This window comes from Vigna radiata, chromosome 7 (assembly GCF_000741045.1).
Source record: "Vigna radiata var. radiata cultivar VC1973A chromosome 7, Vradiata_ver6, whole genome shotgun sequence".
In the NCBI taxonomy this organism is placed as follows: domain Eukaryota; kingdom Viridiplantae; phylum Streptophyta; class Magnoliopsida; order Fabales; family Fabaceae; genus Vigna; species Vigna radiata.
In genome coordinates this window covers 25,826,922-25,848,145 of record NC_028357.1, presented here as the reverse complement: position 1 = coordinate 25,848,145, position 21,224 = coordinate 25,826,922, and the positions used below count along the sequence as shown (strand labels likewise).

Sequence of the window (21,224 nt, the reverse complement as noted above, 5' to 3'; positions counted from 1 at the left end):
TAATTCAAGGACAAATTCTTCCAGGAGAAATCGATATCTCAATTATCACTTGAAATACAAGAAGAATGGGAGAAAGAATTTCTAGAAAAATAGAGCAAAAAATTCCTGAGAAGAAAGCGTAAAGATGAAAGCATGAAGATAAAATAAAGAATAAATAGGTTAGGTGGGGGTGGGAGAATAAAATCATAAAATTTTATTTCTAAATATAAATTTTTGCTAAAGGATAAAATTGGAATAAAAAAAATAGAGTAAAGGGTAAAAATGGAATGGGGGTGGGGGATGGAATTAGGGAGGTACAGGGAGTAACCCCGATAAATTATCATTAGTGACTAATTTTTGTTTGACTAAATAAAATAATTAAATTTCAATAGAAAACATTTAAAGAGAAAAAAATGAAAATGTAATTATTTCAAACCAATAATCTTTTATATATTACGTATATTTTTAGTTTTTAAGCTTAATCGAATTTAAAATTTGTTCTTAAATTTTGAGACAGTCCACAAATTTTAGAATGAAAAATATAATTTTTTTCAAACATATTTTTCTTTTGCTTCTTAAATCAAACTAACAATGTAAATAACACAAATATCATAATATTACACATTAGAAAAAATTACATTAATTTATATTTAAAATTTGGAAACAAAATTATATGTTGAAACATAAACGAATTTTAACTCGGCGTCCAAAATATAGGTACCCCTTAAATTAAATAATAAATAATATTTGCGTTATATTATTTAGTTTCAATAATCTTTTAATAAAAAATAAAAATTAATCATCTGAACTAAACCAAGTAATAAACATCTCTAGATGAAAGGCCCATTATTACGCAAACGGGCCCAATTATAATAGGCCTAAACCCAGATGACGGAAAAGGGTTTTGACATTTGATATAAAAGTTGAACTTAGGGTTTGGAAGTGCACCTGTGCAGAGGAATCGCAACGGAGAGGAAAGCGTAACCCTAGAGCGGAGGAAGATGGTGAAGTTCCTGAGGCCAAACAAGGCGGTGATCGTCCTGCAGGGGCGTTATGCGGGGCGGAAGGCGGTGATCGTCAGGACCTTCGACGACGGAACCAGGGATCGCCCCTACGGCCATTGTCTGGTCGCTGGAATCAAGAAGTACCCTAGCAAGGTCATCAAGAAAGACTCCGCCAAGAAGACGGCGAAGAAATCGAGGGTGAAGGCCTTTGTGAAGCTGGTGAACTATCAGCATCTCATGCCCACGCGCTACACGCTCGACGTGGATCTAAAGGACGCCGTCAACCCCGATGTCCTCTCCTCCAAGGACAAGAAGGTCACCGCTCTCAAGGAGACCAAGAAGCGCTTGGAGGAAAGGTTCAAGACCGGCAAGAACAGGTGGTTCTTTACCAAACTCAGATTCTGATAACCTCCACATTTTTCTTAAGCCTTTCCCAATCTTACTTTTTCCAATGTATTCGAAGATCTTATGAGATAGTTTTGTTATCTTCTTTTACATTCGTTGCACCTTTTATATTAATATTTTGGGTTTTTTTAATCAATTTCTGATTAGCATTTTGGTTTTTTATAGTAAGGAATTTTGATAGACTTCTCCGTTGAATTGGAAATTTTATGTTTTTTTTTTATAAGTGCTGCGTTTTGGTTGTGATTGTGGTCTTATGGTTGTATTTTACTCTCGATTCAGCACAATATTCACGGAATTAAAGACCGTGTTATAATGTGATTGTAACTCAAAGGGAAATTACATACTGTAGAATTTGTGAATAAATATGAATCGTGTAGTTTGGCTCTAGTGGGGGCATCATGGTCACAAGTTCCCATCTCTTTGGCCAAACGGCCAACTCAGTCAGTCCCAAGAGATCAACAAAGAATGGTTAATGTTCCATTCCACGTACGTGTCTTGCAAAGTACTGGAATCCAATCCCCAATTAGAATCACATTTGTGAACTTGGTGATGCTTGTTAATGTCTGTAACTGATCAACTGCCTTACTGATACTCAAAGATAAAATGATCAATTGCAACCCCTAGTTCTATCTTGATAAAGAGAAAAATCGTGAAATCATCACATTCCAGTAGTCCGTCTATGTTATGACACTTGCAACTTTGCATATGATATACAGAAAATTGTATGCATATAAGAAAGAAACCTGTTATCTCATCCATATGTCAACGGAACAGGATAGCAAACAGCAGAAAAGGTGAACCCGTCATCGCGGTAGGAAACGCATTACATTTGAAGAAAACGCATTATAGTGGGACGTACCAATGAACACGCCCTACTGGTAACCTCGTGGTCATTACTTTTGAGTCCTGGCAGCATTTTCAGGGGTCGATTGTGCTTGTGATGAAGCGTGCCTACTTTGTTTATGGAAGCGTGAGGGGAGATGAGGTAGTTGCGCCAAAATGTAATGTACAATATCTAGTAATAACTTAAAGTTATTAAAATGTAATGTTAGTATTATCATTTTGTTATTAAAATTTATATAATTCAAGTATATATCAATTAAATTCTTACTTTTATCCAGCGTAAATGTCAAGTTATTTTTAGACTAAAGCGAAGTTATCTCCGTTGGAATTTGTTAGAATAATTAGTGTGTTGGGTTATTGTACCCTAGCAGGCTAGGACAGTTCTTTAACCTTTCTATTGTATCAACTCTATCAATATAAATAATAGAATTGTATGAACTCGATCAATATAAATAATAGATATGAGAAGGGTCTTTTGAGCCCTTAAGAATATTTCTTTATTAGTTTTAATCTCAAGATAATATCATAGTAGGTTATCTAATCTTCTAACAGCTGTCCGTCGGCGGTCGACCACTTGGCTGTTGGCGACCTCTCTTAAGAGTCTCTTCTTCATAATCTCGCCTAGATATAAGGACCCACTCCTTTTTCCTTTTGGACCAGTAGGGCTCCTTTTTGGCATTCCCATTTGCTGCCATTCATATTCACATTGAATCAAAGAGACACGAAGTCTCTTCTTCAAAGAACCCAAGAAAGGCCACTACCTTTGTTGCTTACTTTGTCGTGCACTGCCGCTACCTGTCGCGGGTCTTCGTACGTCGCAGTCGATTGTCTACCACCGGCCACTGTCTCAGTTTCGACTAGTGATCAGCGAATCTGGATCGTCTCTTCGAGCGACGGTCAACCCGGCCGGAGTCAGGACCAGACTTTCGCTCAACGCACCTCAACGTGCCACCTTTCTCCAACTGAGCTTGGATGTGTGTTTGTAACGTGTCGCCTTCCCGGCGTCAGAATCACACTGCGTCGCTTTCGGTCGACTTGCCGAACCTCTTTCTCTCTTTTCTAATCCTTCATAACAACCATTGTTGCCATCTCCGTTGTCTTCACAACATCTTCGTCTTCTCGCTTTCGCATCGCCCAATCTCGGTCTAGTTTCTTCGTTCTGGTTTGGTCCTTTTGGTTATTGCATTCTGATGTCTGATTTCATCCGTTCCAGAGCAGAATCTACATTTTGGTTTCGGTCACCATCAATGGGTTCTTCTTCCTTTTCTTGTGTGGTGGCACTGATTAGTCCTTCTTTCATCTGCCGCTTATGTCGCTGCTGCAACCAATCACTACCTCCACAGTTAGTTGTCAATTCTACCTCTTCCGCCTTCAACCTTCTTTGGCCTTTAGATGCCATCTCTCATTTTATGGTAATCCAACCATGGTTTCTGTTAAATATACTGAAAATTATATGAGATTAATCTCCCTTGTATTAAATACACATGTAAGGTTCTCTATTTTATAATAGAAGATATATGGGCTAAACCCAAAATACAAATAAGAAATAATAAGAAACTAACTAAAGATAAAAGATAAAAATAAAGATAAAAGATAAATATAAAATAAAGATAATATATCTAACACTCCCTGTAACATTCCAAAAATTATATCAAATTTTTCGAATGATTAAACATTATAATATGTTAGAACAGTTTAATAATAAAAATAAAGTTATAAGTTTACAATTATCCAAAATTGACCACAAATTTAAAACTTTACTTAGAAAGGATGTATTTCAAAATAGATGAGTCAACTAAGAATAATCCTAAGCACTAGGCGGCTACACCTTCTTCATTCTCCAGTGCTTGCTCCAAGGGCACATCCTCGTCTACTGCTCACATTCAAAGGATTGGATGATCATCGCAAGGGGAAAAGCAAGCACATACAACACACACAATGCAAGGGTAAGCTAGGTTGAAAAACATGCAAGATAAGTCCAAATTCAAACTAACATATACTTAACAGTATGCATACAAGGAAGCAAATAAACATTCTAACAAATTATACATTAAATGGAACTAACCATCATATTATACAATCACACACACAGCATGCAGAGACCATAACACAATACAGACCAAGACTGAACACATTTTGTTGACACCAATGGCTGATCACGTGATTTGACCATCCAGACTAGTATGAAATGTCGAGTTCCAGGGGTCTGTGCACTTGTTGTGGCCCTACTACTTTGCAAAGCAATTGTCGAGGGGTTTCACCCGACCACACACAAGTGTAAGCCCTTTACCGAATAATAGGCCTCCACGTAGCACCTATTACTGGGACCTCTTACTATTCTCACCACATGACTCATTACTCTCTAATTGAGCATGGATGATCATTAGAATGTCAGGAAAAACCCTATCTGGAACTCAACCATTCATACGGTCAATCACAACAACTACAGGGCACCACCATGTAACCTTCCTTGAGGATCATGGAATTATGTCCATCAATCATACTTGTCACTTTCCACACCATGCATATCTCTTACATTCATATACTTTCGCTTTAAAACTTAACTCAAGCCAAGAACAACCGAATACCATAATATTATCACATTGAATCCAAACATATAACCTTTCACTTTTACATTGCATACAAACATATATATGATATTAGTTATACTTTAAAAGACCGCAAGCAACCCAACAAGTCATCAAAAATCGCATGAAACCATTCCACATACATAACAGACAATAACAGCCCAAGAAAAGCCACCAAACAACCCAATACCCTTAAACTCATACTTAAACAAAGAAAATGACTCTTAAACTGTCACCAACAGTTTCAAAAAGGTCCAAAACCCCCCAAAAAGACCTAAGGAACGTCCAAAAATGATACCCGGAACCCCGAAAACCACCTAAAACTGTCCTAGATAATTTCCTAACAACAATAATTGATTATTACTTATGATAATCGATTATTTACGTGAACTTTGAAGAAAATATGATGTTCTGACTAGAATAATCGATTATCAAGTGAGATAATCGATTATTCTTATCAGTATTTGACAACAACCTTATTTTTCTGATTTTGGTGCATCTGAGACATTTTAATGAGTTTTTAACACTCCCAACTTTATCTATGTGATTAATTAGACTTGCCTAACTGGTTCTAAGCATTCTTAATCCCATAATTTAGTATTTATGCATCAATTTTCCTTCTAAGACTTCCATTTGATGGACTTAGGGTGCTAAATCTGAATTTACCAATTAGAAGTTGTTTTGAACCATTTTATCACTTCCTACAAGTCACATATGACTTACCTAAGTTGTCTAAACTGGCTAGGACTATCTGTAAACCCTAATTATAATTTTGACTACTCTAGTTCTTGTAATATGACCTTAAATTCCCAATTCTTCTTAGTTATTGATCTAATACTCTATTTAACAAAATTCTCATAATTTCTACAACTGCACTATATGATAGACATTGAACAATAAAATTCACATGCAAGTTAACCAAATCCAGTAAAAACAGTACCTACATAAAGGTGTTCATACATGCATTATTTTACTATTTCAAATAGCCATTTATCTCATGCACACCCTAATCTACAGAACAGAAAAGCAAAAGCCCAGTTTCCCTTATCTTGAACTTTCACAATGCAGCTCAAAGCTTATCTCACAGTTTCTCACACCACAGAAACAACTTAAAGGCACCTACAGATCATCATTAGATGATGGAAAACAACTTCTTAGAACCTAATCGAAGCTAGAATTGGGAAAAATGCAAGAAGAGTTGCATGCAACCCCAATCTATTGCATGAACACAGCCTTAAAATGTACAGTAGAAGGGGAATGACTTACCAAGTGAAGAACAAAGAGTTTGTTCGGTTAGAATTGTTGTCCTTGGTCTCAAGATCTTCTAGATGTTGTCTGATTGCAAAAGAAATGATTTAGGAGTGAAGAAATTTAGAGAGAAGGAAGAGAGTTTGATGAACATGGTTTTTAGAGAGAAGCAGTGTTTGAGCATAATGAACCAACACTGTTATAAAAAAATTTTATACGTATTGATGTGTTTCAATTAAAATATGGTTCAATTAGCACAACACTCTTATAAGCTTTTTAACCCCATTTTCAGGTTCTTATACTCCCCCTCAAGCTGGTGCATACAAATCATATGTACCAAGCTTGTTACTAAAATAATCCATAAAGACTTAGTGAAAATATCTGCATTTGCACTCGAGAGACACTAAATTGCTAATGATTTGCAAGACGACATAGAAGACAAAATACCAACCCAGAAGACTCTCCTTGAGCAACAAATCTGGGAGGTTGCTCCATGTAAATCTCTTCTTGCAAATCGCCCTTGAAGAATGCCACCAGTGGATAAAGAGGTAATTGTTGAAGAGTCACCACGGCTATAAATAAATTAACAACAAACCATCTTTTCCATGAAAAAAAACATATATGGACGAGTCAAACGCAATGGTAAAAAGAGAGGTCAAAAGAGACAATAATGGAAGAAGCCATGGATAAATAGGAGAGAGAAACTATACAAATAAAAATTCTTCAATCAAAGAACCTGAAAAAGGAAAAAAAGAACAGAAAAAGGAAAAAAGAGTAACCTCAATGCTCTAAATAACTACCAAAAATGCCACAATGCACGACGAAAAAGGGAGCAAATCCATAACTTTAAAAGGAACTTCGATGAAGGTGTTGTTAATGGCATGGTAGTCACTTGTAGTCACCTGGCCAAGACGATCAAAACTATGTGATCGTCGGTCGAAACTTAATCTCTCATAGTGGCAGCGATAGACAACAACGGTAGAGAACAGCGTCGCCGACAACGGTATATGACGTCGCCGCAGCCAGCAGTAGATGTAGTGGTAGATGCACCAGAAACTTTTTCCTCAAAAGAACATTAGGCTCTAATACCATGTCAAATATACTGAAAATTATATGGGATTAATCTCCCTTGTATTAAATACACACATAGGATTCTCTATTTTATAATAGAAGAAATATGGGCTAAGCCCAAAATACAAATAAGAAATAATAAGAAACTAACTAAAAGATAAAAGATAAAGATAAAAGATAAATATAAAATAAAGATTAGTGTTTTGGTTTCTGCCACGTGAAAGGCTCTTTGCACTGCAGATGCCTGTTGTAACAGCTCACGTGGAGTTGTTACCTGAGACCGCCCGCTGAATTGAATCTTTCAAAGTTATGGGTTTCAGATTTGTCCAAACCCTCGTACAGATTGGTTCTCACCAGTTCTTCCACCTTCACGTTTATATCGTTCAGTTGTGAGGGTAGAAAGTTTAACTCGCTGCAAGGTAGTGTAGTCCCTGCAGGTCGGTTGCTGTTAAGCCTCTGTAGAACAGTTATTTCCTGGAGATTTGTTGCTGATCTAGACAGTTAAGTCCTTGCAGATTTGTTGTTTGTTGCTGCAGGACGCCAATCTCTTTTGTCGACTTCATTTATGTGTGTTTACCCAAAGCAACTATGATGCTTCCAATTCCAGTCAATAATTTCACTGTTTCCATTGGTCACAGTGAGGGAGAGTATGGTTCCATCGTTCACAGTAAGGGGAAGTATGGTTCCAAGCACTGCAAGCCAAATATGGCAGTTTAAGCCACATAAGTATGGTTGTCCCTGTAGTTTTGTAGCTTTCAGCTACTACAGGCCTCATCACCCATCCATCTCAGAGATGGGGACTCAGTCCTTGCAGTTTGTCATTGTTAACCACTGCTCTCCGTTCTAAGACACTGCAAGCCAAATATGGCAGTTCAAGCCACATAAGTATAGTTGTCCCTGTAGTTTTGTAGCTTTCAACCACTACAGGCCCCATCACCCATCCATCTCAGAGATGGGGATTCAATCCTTGTAGTTTGTCATTGTTCACCATTGCTCTTCGTCGTCCACTTTTGAAGTTCATAAGTTGTTGTTAGTTGTTCATTGACATGTGATAACACATCTGTTTGCCTCATAATCTTGAAGACAAATCATCTAGTTCAAAATTGAGTTTATCTATTCCAAGTTTGGTTCATACAATTTGTATTCACCAGCTTAAGAGAGTGTTAGAATAATTATTAAATCTACCTATTTTAGTGTAGTCAATAGGACTAAAGTAGGGAGTAATGTGTTGGATTATCTCTAATGATTGTACGTAGCAGTCTAGGACAGTTCCTTAACCTTCCATCTTCCTATTGTATCAACTCTTTATCACTATAAATAGTAGAACATGAAAAGAATCTTTTGAGCCCTTAAGAATATTTCTTTATCAGTTTTAATCTCAAGGGAATCATTCTTTTATTCTGTTTATTTCTCTCGCTAATATTAATTTCATATACCTATTATGCAGTTGAGAAATTATCTATATAAGTATCATTGTTCATATTAAAATCTTCCATACAATTTGAATTTTTTGTTTAATTGAATGAACCCTGAGGTGTGAAAGCCTAAAGAAACTTGGTCAGTAAAGTGTACGTAAGCTTTTAACCCAAATAGGCCTTGGACGGAATGGTCTAGAACGTTAGAATATTTGGAAGAGACAAGACATCGAGGCTTGATGACTTTGACAATCTGAAGCCGCCTGAGGTGAAACTCATTGTACTTCACAAAAGTCGTACTACGTTGCTCGGAAAGAACAAAGCGTGATCTAAAATTATCACTTCTGAAAAAGGGCGCTCAGAAACCACGAAACAACATGCAAACTACGACTCTTACGATACAACAATTAAGTTTTAATATAGAATGATAATTTTTAAGAATCTCCAACTTCTCAATATTCTCTCTTTTCTGAGATGGAAATTTTAAAAATACAATCAAATGATGAAGGTAGGTTACACTTCCAATACTATGCCAACCAGACAATAAGGAGGGGGTGCCTTGGTCTTCTAAGCAGCTACAATTAATCATTCTGTACTTCATCGTCCATTCAGCAACATTCTCACCTCAATCAAAGTCAGTTCTTCCTGTGACGAAACAGAAACATCTCAATTTATTCAACCAGAATGTTTCTCTTTAGGGTGGAAAGGGGATAACCCAGGAAATGAGTTATCAAGTGGGTGAAAATACATAAACAAAGAATGTTTTTCTCATGCATATATGTATGTAAAGGAGTAGGTTCGAATGTGTTATCTGTCCATACCTAAATGCATAATTACAAAAGGAAAAAGAAAAATACATGTAACATTATACAACAGATCAATAATCACATTCAGAACAGAGCATTACAACTTGAAAAGCAAATGTTACTTAAAAATCCTAGTGGACAGAGGGAGATAACAGCCTCCCAGTGCATGCTCATATTCACAAAGCATAACATAAAATAAAACTCCGAAGGATTACTTGAAGAGTTTCTCTGTAATATTGGTCAATCGTGCAACATCAGCACCTACAAGAACATCGGCCATTTTCCCATTCTGAAAGAAATGAAGTGTAGGCTGCAGAAGGTAAAAACATTGCTATAAGTTATAACCTTTAGGAGGAGGGATATTACAGTGAAGCGTTTAAGATAAGATTGCAAGGACAGAGATAAAGCATTTTCTACTCTCCACTGAATATTAAAAAATTGAGAAATGGCGTGTTATGTACATGTAAAAATCTGAAGAATCACCTTAGTCATAGAAGAATTTCATAATCACCATTAATGCACCACAAAAAGTTCTTAAGCAAGGGAAGAGCTAAATCTTAGAGTACAAGTAAAGAATTTCATGTTAACAAAAGCCACGCTGAGATTTACAGTCTGAAATTGCCAAAATCTTTAGTGACTTCACAATTACATATTGATATTAAAAACAACGCTACTGTAGCACACTTGTTCAATGACAGATAAATCAGTGGAAATTTAAATTGATAAGCCATATTTAAGTCAATTGACAATGATAGCATAGCTTACCTGAGCATGTATACAAATTAAAGCTAGGTCTTAGAATAGAGATATATAAGTGGCCTAAGTTTGCATTGAATTTAATCTAATTTTCAACCTAACTCAATCCATCCCAACCATAATTGGTTTGGGTATAGATGGGTTATCAGATTAAGTAATTAGAAAACCTTATCACCCCTTAAAGAAAAATACCTGAAAAAATAATTTTAATATTTCTTAATACTTGAAATCTAAGGATGATACTTATAAGATATACATAACCAGTAATTCTAAAATTACTGGAAAGTCAAAATAGCAATGATAAAATAATATTCATAGATATGTTTTGCAACTCAGTGAATGGGGTCCCAAGACAAGAAATTATAGATAATATTCTACTATGACATTGATATTTATTTCTTATAGCATATGCGAGATGAAATATTTATCCCTAGTATTCGTACAACAATATTCATATAATAAAACATAAAACTGGTTTTACACAGTAGATTTATTAGACAATTAGTATTTTTATTAAAAAGTTGTGGTAGGTTGGGTTCATCGGGTTTAAAACTCCCTAACCCAATGTTAATTGGAAGCACTAAAAAAAAACTAACCCAACCAAAACTGTAAAATTGTAGTTCGGTTGAACGGGTTTGAAAGCACACAACTTACACTGCCGAACTAGAATAAGCATGGAATATTTTTTATATTAAAGCTTGAATTTTTAAGATTTGGTGATTACAAGCTTGAAAATTTGATCCTTCTAACCACAATATGCTATGTTGATGATCACATTAGCTTTGAAGATGTTGATCTTGTGTTTGATCTGGGGGTTTAGATTGTAATTTGTGGATTTGATCGTGTCATAAGTGCTTCCTTTAACTTAATCATTTGTTAAGTTGGAAAGCCTTTGAAAGTGTTTTGGTACCCTTTGTGGTTTTTAGTTTTATTTTAATAGATTAAAATTTGTTTTAATCCGTTAAAATGTTCTTAGATTTGTTGGAAAGCAAGAAAGAACATTTGAATCGCTTTAAATAACGATTTAATCAATTATAATCACCTAAAATCCAAAACTGTCAATTTGTCTGTTTTAATCTATTAAAACGAGTTTACATAGATTAAAATCACTTATATCAAGTTTTGCTTTTACTGTTCTGCTTTAATCAATCCAACCCACTTAAAACTGATTTTAATATATCAGAATATTGTTCTAACCAATTAAAAACTACGATATCTTAGTAAGCTCTTTTTTAATCGATTAAAACTATCAACTACCATAATCTTTATATCTCTCTAATTTCAAAACCATATATGATATGAAATTAAAACCATTATTTTTGAAACTAAAACACTTTGCCTACTAAGAGAGACTCTAACCTGAGATTAAAAACACTTCTTGGAGCCTTCTTGCTTTAATCTTTGGTTCAAAGCCTTGGTTTATGAAGTTCACATTGTAATAACCTTCATATCTTTTCTTCTCTATTGTGTTGTATCTTTGTCCAAGTGATCTTGCTCCTTTTCTGTAATTTCTATGGTATATTCATCTTAACTAGGGCTGCCAAGTGTGTTGTTTGTGATAGGGTTTCTTAAGTGTCGCTAGAGATCTTGTATAGTTCAAGATCTAGTTGTGTGCGTATTGTATTTTCTAGTTTTCTTAAGAGGTTCTTGTGAAACTTGAAAATGTAGTAGATTGGTCTAATCAGGGTGATTAGGTAACTAGATGTAGCTCTTGTGATAGAGTAAACCACCACAAATCTGGAGTCTCTCTCCTCTCTCTTTTCTTTACTTGTTATACAGCATATTATACTTCTCGTATATCTTGTATCTTCAATCTTGCTTTAAATTGATATGCTGTGATCTTGATCAATCAATTCAATAATAATTTGTTATCCTATTTTGAAAAATGGTGATAGTTCAATTCACCCCTCCCATTAGGGTTTCACCACTTCGTTAATGAAATAATAATCCACTGACAAAGATGTTTACCAAATCATTAGGGTTTCACCACTTCGTTAATGAAATAATAATCCACTGACAAAGATGTTTACCAAATACATTAAAAATTATCAAAGCAATAATAGAAAGAGAGAAACGAACAAAAAGAGGCATGCATTAATAAAAATAGATGAATAAACAGAGGGAGAAGTTTCAAATTGTTGATGAATGCCTGATATGATTAACAATCTACAACCAGATTTTATTGTATACATGTGCAAAAAACAGGTTTTATCACCACAAGCAGTATATGAACACAAATTTCTAACACAATGTCAAATAAATTACCACAGATGTAATCTGCAATTTGCCCAATGTGCCTTGAATTGCTTCCTGGGAAAAGTGAAAGTGAATGTTTAAGCACCTTGATACATGGAAACTTCTTGAAGCCATAAATCATTAAAATTGCGCAAAACATACTTTTAAGTTTAACATGCAAAAAAGTAATGAAAAAGGGAGAAACCACCAAATGCCCAAACCCAAGTCTCATACTGACTATAAATAGTGTCAAAATAAAATATATAAATGAAAGTAATCATCAACTTCCAAGCTAATTTTGTAAGATTGAGTTAAACCTAAACCATGTTATAAGATGGTATCATAGTCTACTCTAGATCCACAAAAAGGGTCACTTACCATGCTATCCACGTTCCAAGCCCATTAATGTTGGATATAAGGTGAATTGGGAAAAAACTAAGTCTATATAAATGAAGGTAATCCTCACTTTACAAGTTGATTTTCTGAAGTTGTGTTAGACCTAAACTACTTTGTAAGAGTAGCAACATAATAAAAAGTACAAAGCATGTAAATCTGATCATGTGATTCCTTGTAAGCATTTACGTCTGTATGTTATCATATCACTTTTCAAGCATCTTAGTAAGCAAGTCTTAACTTGTGACTTATATTTTTTTATATATTAACAACAAATGGATAACGAGTCAGTGACTACAAGACATGCATACTTATGTGTCCTACATTCATATTTTATAACGCCCAAAATATAATTAGACTCACGCAGAATATGAATTTTAAGCTATTTTCAACTGTGCGATACATCTTCTTATTGAAAATTCAATCTAAGATAACAAAAAGGGAAAAAAAAGTGGCATTCTGAAATCTATTAAATAAATTGTAGGTTGGCTCATGATTCAAAACCACAGATCACACAATTAATATACTCCGTACCTGATCGATGTCAATCTTATATGTTGTCACATGAGGATACTTCTTACTGAGCTCCCCAACTATAGGAGAAATAAACCTGCCTAAACAGAAGTATACACCACAAAAACAGTGAGAATTTTTCTATAGAATACAGACATCAAGAAAAACATATACAAACAACAAAATCATAAACACCACCTCTTTGTGAAAAACCAATAATTTATGGCATGCACATTCCACATAATTTTTTCTATCCGCCAAAAGATGAATTACTCAACTCAAACAAGCGCAAAAAACTGGTTTGTAAGTTTAGAGTACATAACAAAACATATTCTCTTTAGCGTTTCTGAAAGAGTTGGCGATCTCACATTCACTGGGAGCATAATTTATTGTTTCGTATCATACATACACCAAATACTCTCAAATTATTCTTTTGCAATGGTCACACACATGCATCACCAAGAATAAACAGCACAGTAAAATAATTACAATTCATTGGAAATATCTAAGTCAACATAAGAAAGGGTCACCGCAACTTACAAGGTCCACACCAAACCGCAGTGAAATAGAAGACAGCGTGCAACGAGTTATCTATTGAACAGAATTTCATCAGGTAGAAAAATTCAGCTCTCTATAGATTCATCCACATATAAAAGAATAACAAAACAGAAGAAGAATAAAATATATTTACAGACCTGTACAAAAACCCATTTGCAAATTCATGGAATAACAAACTTCTATAAGAAAATAGCAACAAAACATACACATACCTTTGACTTTGGTAAGGATGTTGTTGAACTCTTCCTCTGAATTAACAAGTACAACATCAGAAGAACCTGAAAATAATTCACCAATAGACTTAGTTATTCCGACGCAGTGAAATAAACTTAAAACAATTAAAAATATAAATTCGTTTTCATCAAGTGGAAATAGTATCGGTAGGAAGCGAATTCAGGAATAGAGGTTAATGCAAAGGTGAATAATGCACACAGCGCAGCAAATAAAATAACGCGATTCCTTTCGTTCGCATATAAAAATCAAGCAATGCAGAACGTGTGTGTGAGAGAGAGAGACCTGCGGCGGAGGAGAGGGAGCGGGAGTGGTGGAAGGATGGGAGGAGAGAGAGTTGAGAGGAAGCAATTGCGGTGGCAAAGAGAGATGGTTTGGGTGGGACTGAGAGATAGCGGTGGTGAGCGTTGAAGAAGATCGGCCGAACACTATTCTTTATCGCATGTCGAAGAGCCAAAGATCGAAACAACCAGTTTCTCGCCATCGCTGATTCTGCTTCCCTTCCTTCACGCTTCGTGTGCTTTTTCTTACTTCACAACTTCCCCCACAATAAACGCTTTCCCCCACAATAAACGCTATGCTCTCTGGGTTTAGGTTTAACATAATTTTTAATATATTTTTTATTATTTAGTTTAATTTTATTAGAAGTAATAAATATTAAAACAAAGTGTACTGTGGTAACAACATAAAGTGCTTTAACAAACCAGTTTAACAATTTTAATAAGCATACCCAGTTTTATTTAATTAGTAAAGAATTAAAAAAAAAAAACTCATGAAACTTGTACTTTTACTTAAAAAAAATCAATTTTAAGATTCATTTTTATATATTCTTTTATTTACTTATTCTCTAAATAAATTTTATTTAGCTTTATTTGAGAATTCATATTTTACTTTAAATAAATCATTTTATATAGGTTAAATAAATTTTTTTTTTCCCAATTTTAGTTACGAATATTCAAACTGGTCCCATTTTATTTTTCTGTTCAATATAGTCCTAAAGAACGTAATTATATGTTTAATTTAGTCCTTTTTATATTCAATGTAGTCCTAAAGAATGTAATTTGTGTTCAATTTAGTCCTTGTTTGTGGTTCACGGAGTTTGTAAAAAGGACTAAATTGAATACAAATTACATTCTTTAGGACTATATTGAACAGAAAAAAGACTAAATTGAATATAATTAAGTTTTTTAGGACTATATTGAACAGAAAGATAAAATAGGGACCATTTCGAATATTCGTAACCAAAACTGGGACAAAAAAGGTATTTTACCTTTTATATACTTATATCTTTTAATTAAAGAAATTTCAAATAAGACGTTTTCAGTAATAAATTTTATAGAAATCTTTTCCAAACTTTGACACCCTGCAACCCTTTTTTATGGTTTGTATAATATCATATCAATTTTATAAAATGCATATGCTTCAATAATATTAAAAAGTTAATATTATGAAAAATTCGTATTTTTATTTATAATTAATTATATTTTTAAAAAGTGTACTTGATAATTTGTTTAAGTCTATTTGAGAATGTGTTTTTATTGTGGAGGAATAGCGTTTCTCTTAAGTTGAAGTTGGATTTCTCTAACAATAAATATCTTCCAAATTTGATTTTTTTTTCAAATCAAGGAACACATTCATAAAGTAAATATATGTTTTAAGTATATTTAAAATTTCACCTTCAACTTATTGTTCAATCCTTTGAAATCATCGATTTAAATCTTAAGTTTGGTCTCTAGTTCAAGCAAGGTATCTTCTTTTTCTTATTAATACTTTTAAACCTGGAATAGTTTCTAGTAAAAGAACTTTTTAATATAAGGTTTAAAAGTTAAATAGAAGTAAAAATAATATTAAAATTAGTATATAAAATAATATTGAAAATGTAATATCATAATTTTGTAAGTCTAAAAATTAAAATATAATATGTTTCAAGTCCATTGACTTCATTTGATAGTTAAGGAAACAATAGTTTATTTTTGGAATCATTTTTCATTGATTTAAGAAAGGAGAATTTATCTTTGGAATCTTGATTTTGTTCTCGTAGAATCATTTTATTCGAGGTTAGTCTGTTTTGGAACTTGAAATTCGTATCATTGTTTTATTCTTAAAAAGGTGTTTGTATGATTGGAAGAGGAAAGCGTATTTAAATTGCTATATTTTTCAATTCCTAAACAATGTCAGATTATTAGGTGAACACAATATAAATCTGTAAGTTTTTAATGTTTAAAATACATATAAAATTCTATTAAAATATTAGCAGTTTTGTTTAGGTGTTATGTGTTCAATATAGTAAAAAATATATATGAAATTAATCTTCCTTTTGTTGAATATAGATATGGGATACTCTATTTATAATAGAAAATATATGAGTTAAGTCTAAAATAATAATAACAAACTAACTAAAAGTAAAAGATAAAGATAAGATATCTATCAAAGATATAATAATATAATATATCTAACAATATGTATATATAATTTCCATTTTGTTGCTTGTTTGTATGGGATATATAGTATTGAAAGTGTAGAGAATATAACTCACTCCATTATAACATGCATTACATTTACCCACTATAACATGCATTACATTTACTGATAGAATTATTCATGGGTAATGTTATGTCATTTTATCGATAGATATATCCTTTGGTAATTATCAAATGACATTAGTAATTACCAACGAGTTTGTCCTTCAGTAATTATCAACAAATATCAAATTTTGTCGGTAAATATTATTGACTGCATTTTTACCGATAGATTTTGGTCTATTAGAGAAAATTTCTCACTGACAAATTTTTTACATTTTCGATGAATTTTGACAGTCAATAATACCTATTCTTTTGTAGGGTGTCTCAAAACAAGTTTGCCAACCTATTTGATTTCATCAAGGAATTCATCATCATCTCCTAATAATCCTAAAGCATAACAATAATATGCTTAGAAAATTTATTTGTTACTTATCATTATGTTATCCTTATAAATACAAATTTTTTTCTTTATCAGTATGTCTTTATAATACAATTCACATGATCATACATGAATATGTAAGCCTACTAGAAGTGCCATTTTAATCCACTAACCATGGGTCAACCCTGACCCTACTTAAAATTAGGCCTCGTTTTAGTGGTCCACTTAACAGGGGGCTTGTTAAAAGTCCCAGCCCCCAAAAGCCCTGAGTAAAATGGGTTGGGACATCTTCAGGGTGGGTTGAGCCCCCTTTTTCAATCAAAGTACTTTTTCTTTCATCATTCACTAAAACATCAACATATACGCAATCAATGTTTTCATCGATCGAACATTCTTCTTCTCCCGAAAGTTCACGAATCTCATCACCGCAACATCTCTCTTCCGCTGAGACCTCGCCGAATCTCATCACCACAACATCACCGCCTCCAGATTTCACTTCTGGTAAACACTATAATCTCCATTTTCCTTGTTCTTGAATTTGGGTTTGGCTAACTCTACTTTAAAAGGTTGACTGCCACAACTCCTTCACATTCAAATAAGACATTTTTTTAGAAAATTTGCATGTGTCAAGGTATATTTTTGAAAATTTAAGAGTGACCCAATGTTAGATCCGTGACAAACTTTGATACCATCTTAAATTTAAACATGAAAAACTAGCTCCTGAGGTAAGGATTGTCAAAGCATATTATGGTCTATGTATAGTCAGTGTGAGATGTAAACACTCATTTGACTAGTTTGAGTGTTGATGTAAACAATGATTTATTTTCCCTAGAAACTATGAAAGGTAAAATGTTCAATTTCAGAGTCCAGTTTTGGTGCTTGTGCAGTGGTGTACCTGTATATCAACTGGGTACTTTGAGACTGTATCTAAGAGGGCAGCATCATGCATATCATAAGGGGGCCCTTCAAAAACATCATATGATCTTTTCTCCCACCTGTCCAAGGCCTTTGGTGTGATGTGAGAAACATTAGGGCCATCCACTAGTTAATTTGTTCTTCTATATCACACTTCAATGGACAAAGTGTAGTCAATTTCAATTTCAATTTAAACAAAGAAATAATGGACCACAAGCCTTATTTGATAAGCTTTTGTAGCATGCCATTGAGGATAAATCGCACAAACCATATATGGTCCAGATGGCTTTTCTGCGCTCTTGAGTCATCAATTGTGTGCCTGAGACATACCATATACGTAACTAATATAGTGATGAAATTTTAACAATGAACAACAACTACTACAGGAGACAATGATTATATATAGAAATGTGTGTATAGAGAGAGTACCTAGATAAAATTACTCATTTTTTCTGAGTTTCTTAGCAAGCAGTTGAAGAGTGTCATCACACTCATTTGCCTTGATGGATGTTTGCATTGGGTTCGATATATGGTTGATGTGTTTTTTAGTTGTCTTTTGTTCTGCCAATCATATTACTACTTTTCAGAGTTACTTTCAATTTCTAAGTGCATTGTGTGTAATTTAGGTTGTTTCTCGAATATTATTCATTGATCCATCAAGTAGATCATTTGGTTTGACGCTGAATCTACATTTTGACGTTGAATTAGAACAGAGCCCCTCCTTCTGTAAGCTTTTTAGCTTATATATTGTTGATTGGATACTTCATTCCATGGAATGAATTCTTTTACTGTTTTTTCTTTTCTTTCCAACTACTTTTTGCTCTTCAATGTTGTTAAATGATATATTTCTTCTTTTGTTGCTTCCACAATTAATATTATGATTGGAACATGTTTGGATTAACTTGAATACACGTATGAAAATAAATAGAAAATGTTCTAAAATTTTAATATTATTTGTAGGAATCTTAGGCAATAAATGTATTTATTTATGCACAATTATAGTATAGTAATTTAATTTTTATTAAATAAAAATATACTATAAATAAATATTGTAAATAGTAGCTTTAGTATTTTGCTTTTTAGTAATGATTTTCTTTGAAGATACTATTTTGGTTACATGCATGTGATGGTTTGTGATAATATCACATGTAGGCAAACGTGTCAGTCTCATCCATAAGATAAGGTCCTTATTAAAGAAATGATTATCTTTTATGAAAGTTTGGTGTATCTTATCAAGATCAAACCAAATAAAATTGTCAACATTCCACATTAAACAAGTCTCTTTTGTTTTCACAGTTTCATTTTCCTTTCACAGAGTAATTTTTGTCCACAACTTTTATGTATGCTTTTTTATTATTAATTTATTGCATCATCATCCAAAACTTTTCTTGGTTAGATAAAAACTAACCTTTCAAATAATTAAAATTTAACATTTTTTTAGTATAATTAACCATTTAAGTCTCTTAAAAATATTACTTTATATTCTAAAAACACGAGAAATAGTGTGAAATGTATAATCAGAATATATTTAAAGTAGTTACCAGTAGATCAAGAAATAAGTAGAATATATACACACCTCCAATAGCTGCTGAAATAAGAGCAGAACCATGTTTTATGGGTCTCGTCTTTCTCTTTTCAAAAGCAGTTTTCTTGACCCAAAAATATCTTTATTGAACACCTACTAAAAATATTGTTCATTTATCTATGCAGCTGTGTGCAATAGCTTTTAAATATGGACCACCATAAGAGTAACCCTTTGATTTTGGTTGATGATCTTCATCTGAAACTCCTGGTCCATCTGAGAGTGCTACCACCAATAAAAAGGAAATCTCAAATCTGACAAGTAAGATTCTTAACATCTGTCGAATGAAACCACCACATACAGGTGTTGAACTAGAAAGTGTTGTGTTTGATTGCCTAAAGTAATGGGGTATTGATAAGAAAAATTTCTCAATTACCCTAGACAATGTTTCTGCCAATAATATTTTGCAAGACATTCTGAAAAGTCATCTTTGTGTTCATAAAAAATTATTATGTGATGGTGATTTTTTCCATGAACGATGTTGTGCTCATACTCTTAATTTGATAGTTCGAGATGGTTTAAAGATGATTGACAAAGCACTCCATAGTATTAGAGAGAGTATTAAGTATGTTAAATCATCATATGGAAGAACTCTCAAATTCAAAGAATGTGTTAGTGATGTCAGTATAAATATGAGCATGGGTTTGAGATTAGATGTGATTACAAGATGGAATTCAACCTATTTAATGCTTGAAAGTGCAATCAAATATAAGGAAGCTTTTCTAATGCTCAAAGTGGTTGATAGAAATTATAAAAATTGTCCATCTTCTAAGGAGTGGAATAAGGGAGAGAAAATATGTCAACTCTTAGAACCATTTTATGAGATTACAAACATGATGTCTAGTTCATCTTATCCCACTTCAAACTTGTATTTTATGCAAATTTGGAAAATTCAGCTCATCATTGAAGAAAATATCTTCTGAGGAATGGAATAAGGGAGAGAAAATATGTCAATTTTTAGAACCATTTTATGAGATTACAAAGATGATGTCTGGTTCATCTTATCCCACTTCAAACTTGTATTTTATGCAAAGTTGGAAAATTCAGCTTATCATTGAAGAAAATTTGTTGAATGAAGATGTCACCTTGACATGGCTTGTAATATGAAAGAAAAGTTTCAAAAGTATTGGAAGGAGTATAGTATTGGGTTAGCTTTTGGAGCTATTCTTTATCCACGACTAAAGGTTGATTTTATAACATATTGTTATAAAAAGTTGGATCCTTTAACCTGTGTAGAGAAAACAAAGAAAGTGTTAGAGAAGTTCAAGAGGTTATTTAAAGGATATGTAAAGAACTTTTCTACCTGTAGTATTCCTCTTTCCTAATCACCTACTGAATCCATCTTGATGTCTCAGCCCAATACTGAAGGGAAAAAGTTTAAGAGATCAAGGATTATTTTGGTAAGCATTTTATATATAGTGTTCATTTTTTTTTTCAGTGTTTCCAGTTTTGTTTTGATAATTAATATGTAATGCATTGTAGGATTTTAAAATGTGTCAGAACGAATCAAAATCTATCATTGGAAAGAACGAAATAGATGTTTATTTAGATGAACCAGCAATATATGCTAATGAAGACAGTGAAGATTTTGATGTGCTCAAATATTGGAAGACTAATGAGAAAAACTTTGTAATATTATCTATAATGGCTTGAGATGTGCTTAGTATTTCCATTACTACAATGGCATCAGAGTCAACTTTTAGTAAAGGTGGGCATGTACTTTCAAAATATAGAAGTTCCATTCTTCCTGAGCATGTGCAAATGTTGATTTGTACTCAAAA

The 21,224-nt window shown here is 33.2% G+C and overlaps 2 protein-coding genes across 4 annotated transcripts; one reads left to right on the top strand and one right to left on the bottom strand.

The window, feature by feature from the left end:
• Positions 1 to 915: 915 nt before the first annotated feature.
• On the top strand, positions 916 to 1,701 carry LOC106767060 (60S ribosomal protein L27). The gene has a single exon (XM_014651881.2). It carries the CDS (start codon positions 981 to 983, stop codon positions 1,386 to 1,388), a length of 408 nt encoding a protein of 135 aa, XP_014507367.1. The 5' UTR covers positions 916 to 980; the 3' UTR covers positions 1,389 to 1,701.
• A 7,259-nt stretch (positions 1,702 to 8,960) lies between these two features.
• On the bottom strand, positions 8,961 to 14,618 carry LOC106766947 (thioredoxin O1, mitochondrial). Of its 3 annotated transcripts, XM_014651744.2 has the most exons (7): positions 14,331 to 14,618; positions 14,027 to 14,092; positions 13,797 to 13,847; positions 13,278 to 13,357; positions 12,381 to 12,425; positions 9,575 to 9,669; positions 8,961 to 9,198 (listed from the first exon to the last, which is right to left on the bottom strand). In XM_014651744.2, exons 1-7 carry the CDS (start codon positions 14,527 to 14,529, stop codon positions 9,189 to 9,191), a joined length of 546 nt encoding a protein of 181 aa, XP_014507230.1. In that variant the 5' UTR covers positions 14,530 to 14,618; the 3' UTR covers positions 8,961 to 9,188. The 3 variants fall into 3 exon arrangements, with proteins under 3 accessions (XP_014507230.1, XP_022639012.1, XP_014507231.1); XM_022783291.1 differs by lacking the exon at positions 13,797 to 13,847; XM_014651745.2 differs by lacking the exon at positions 8,961 to 9,198 and having other exon boundaries at positions 9,571 to 9,669.
• Positions 14,619 to 21,224: the final 6,606 nt, after the last annotated feature.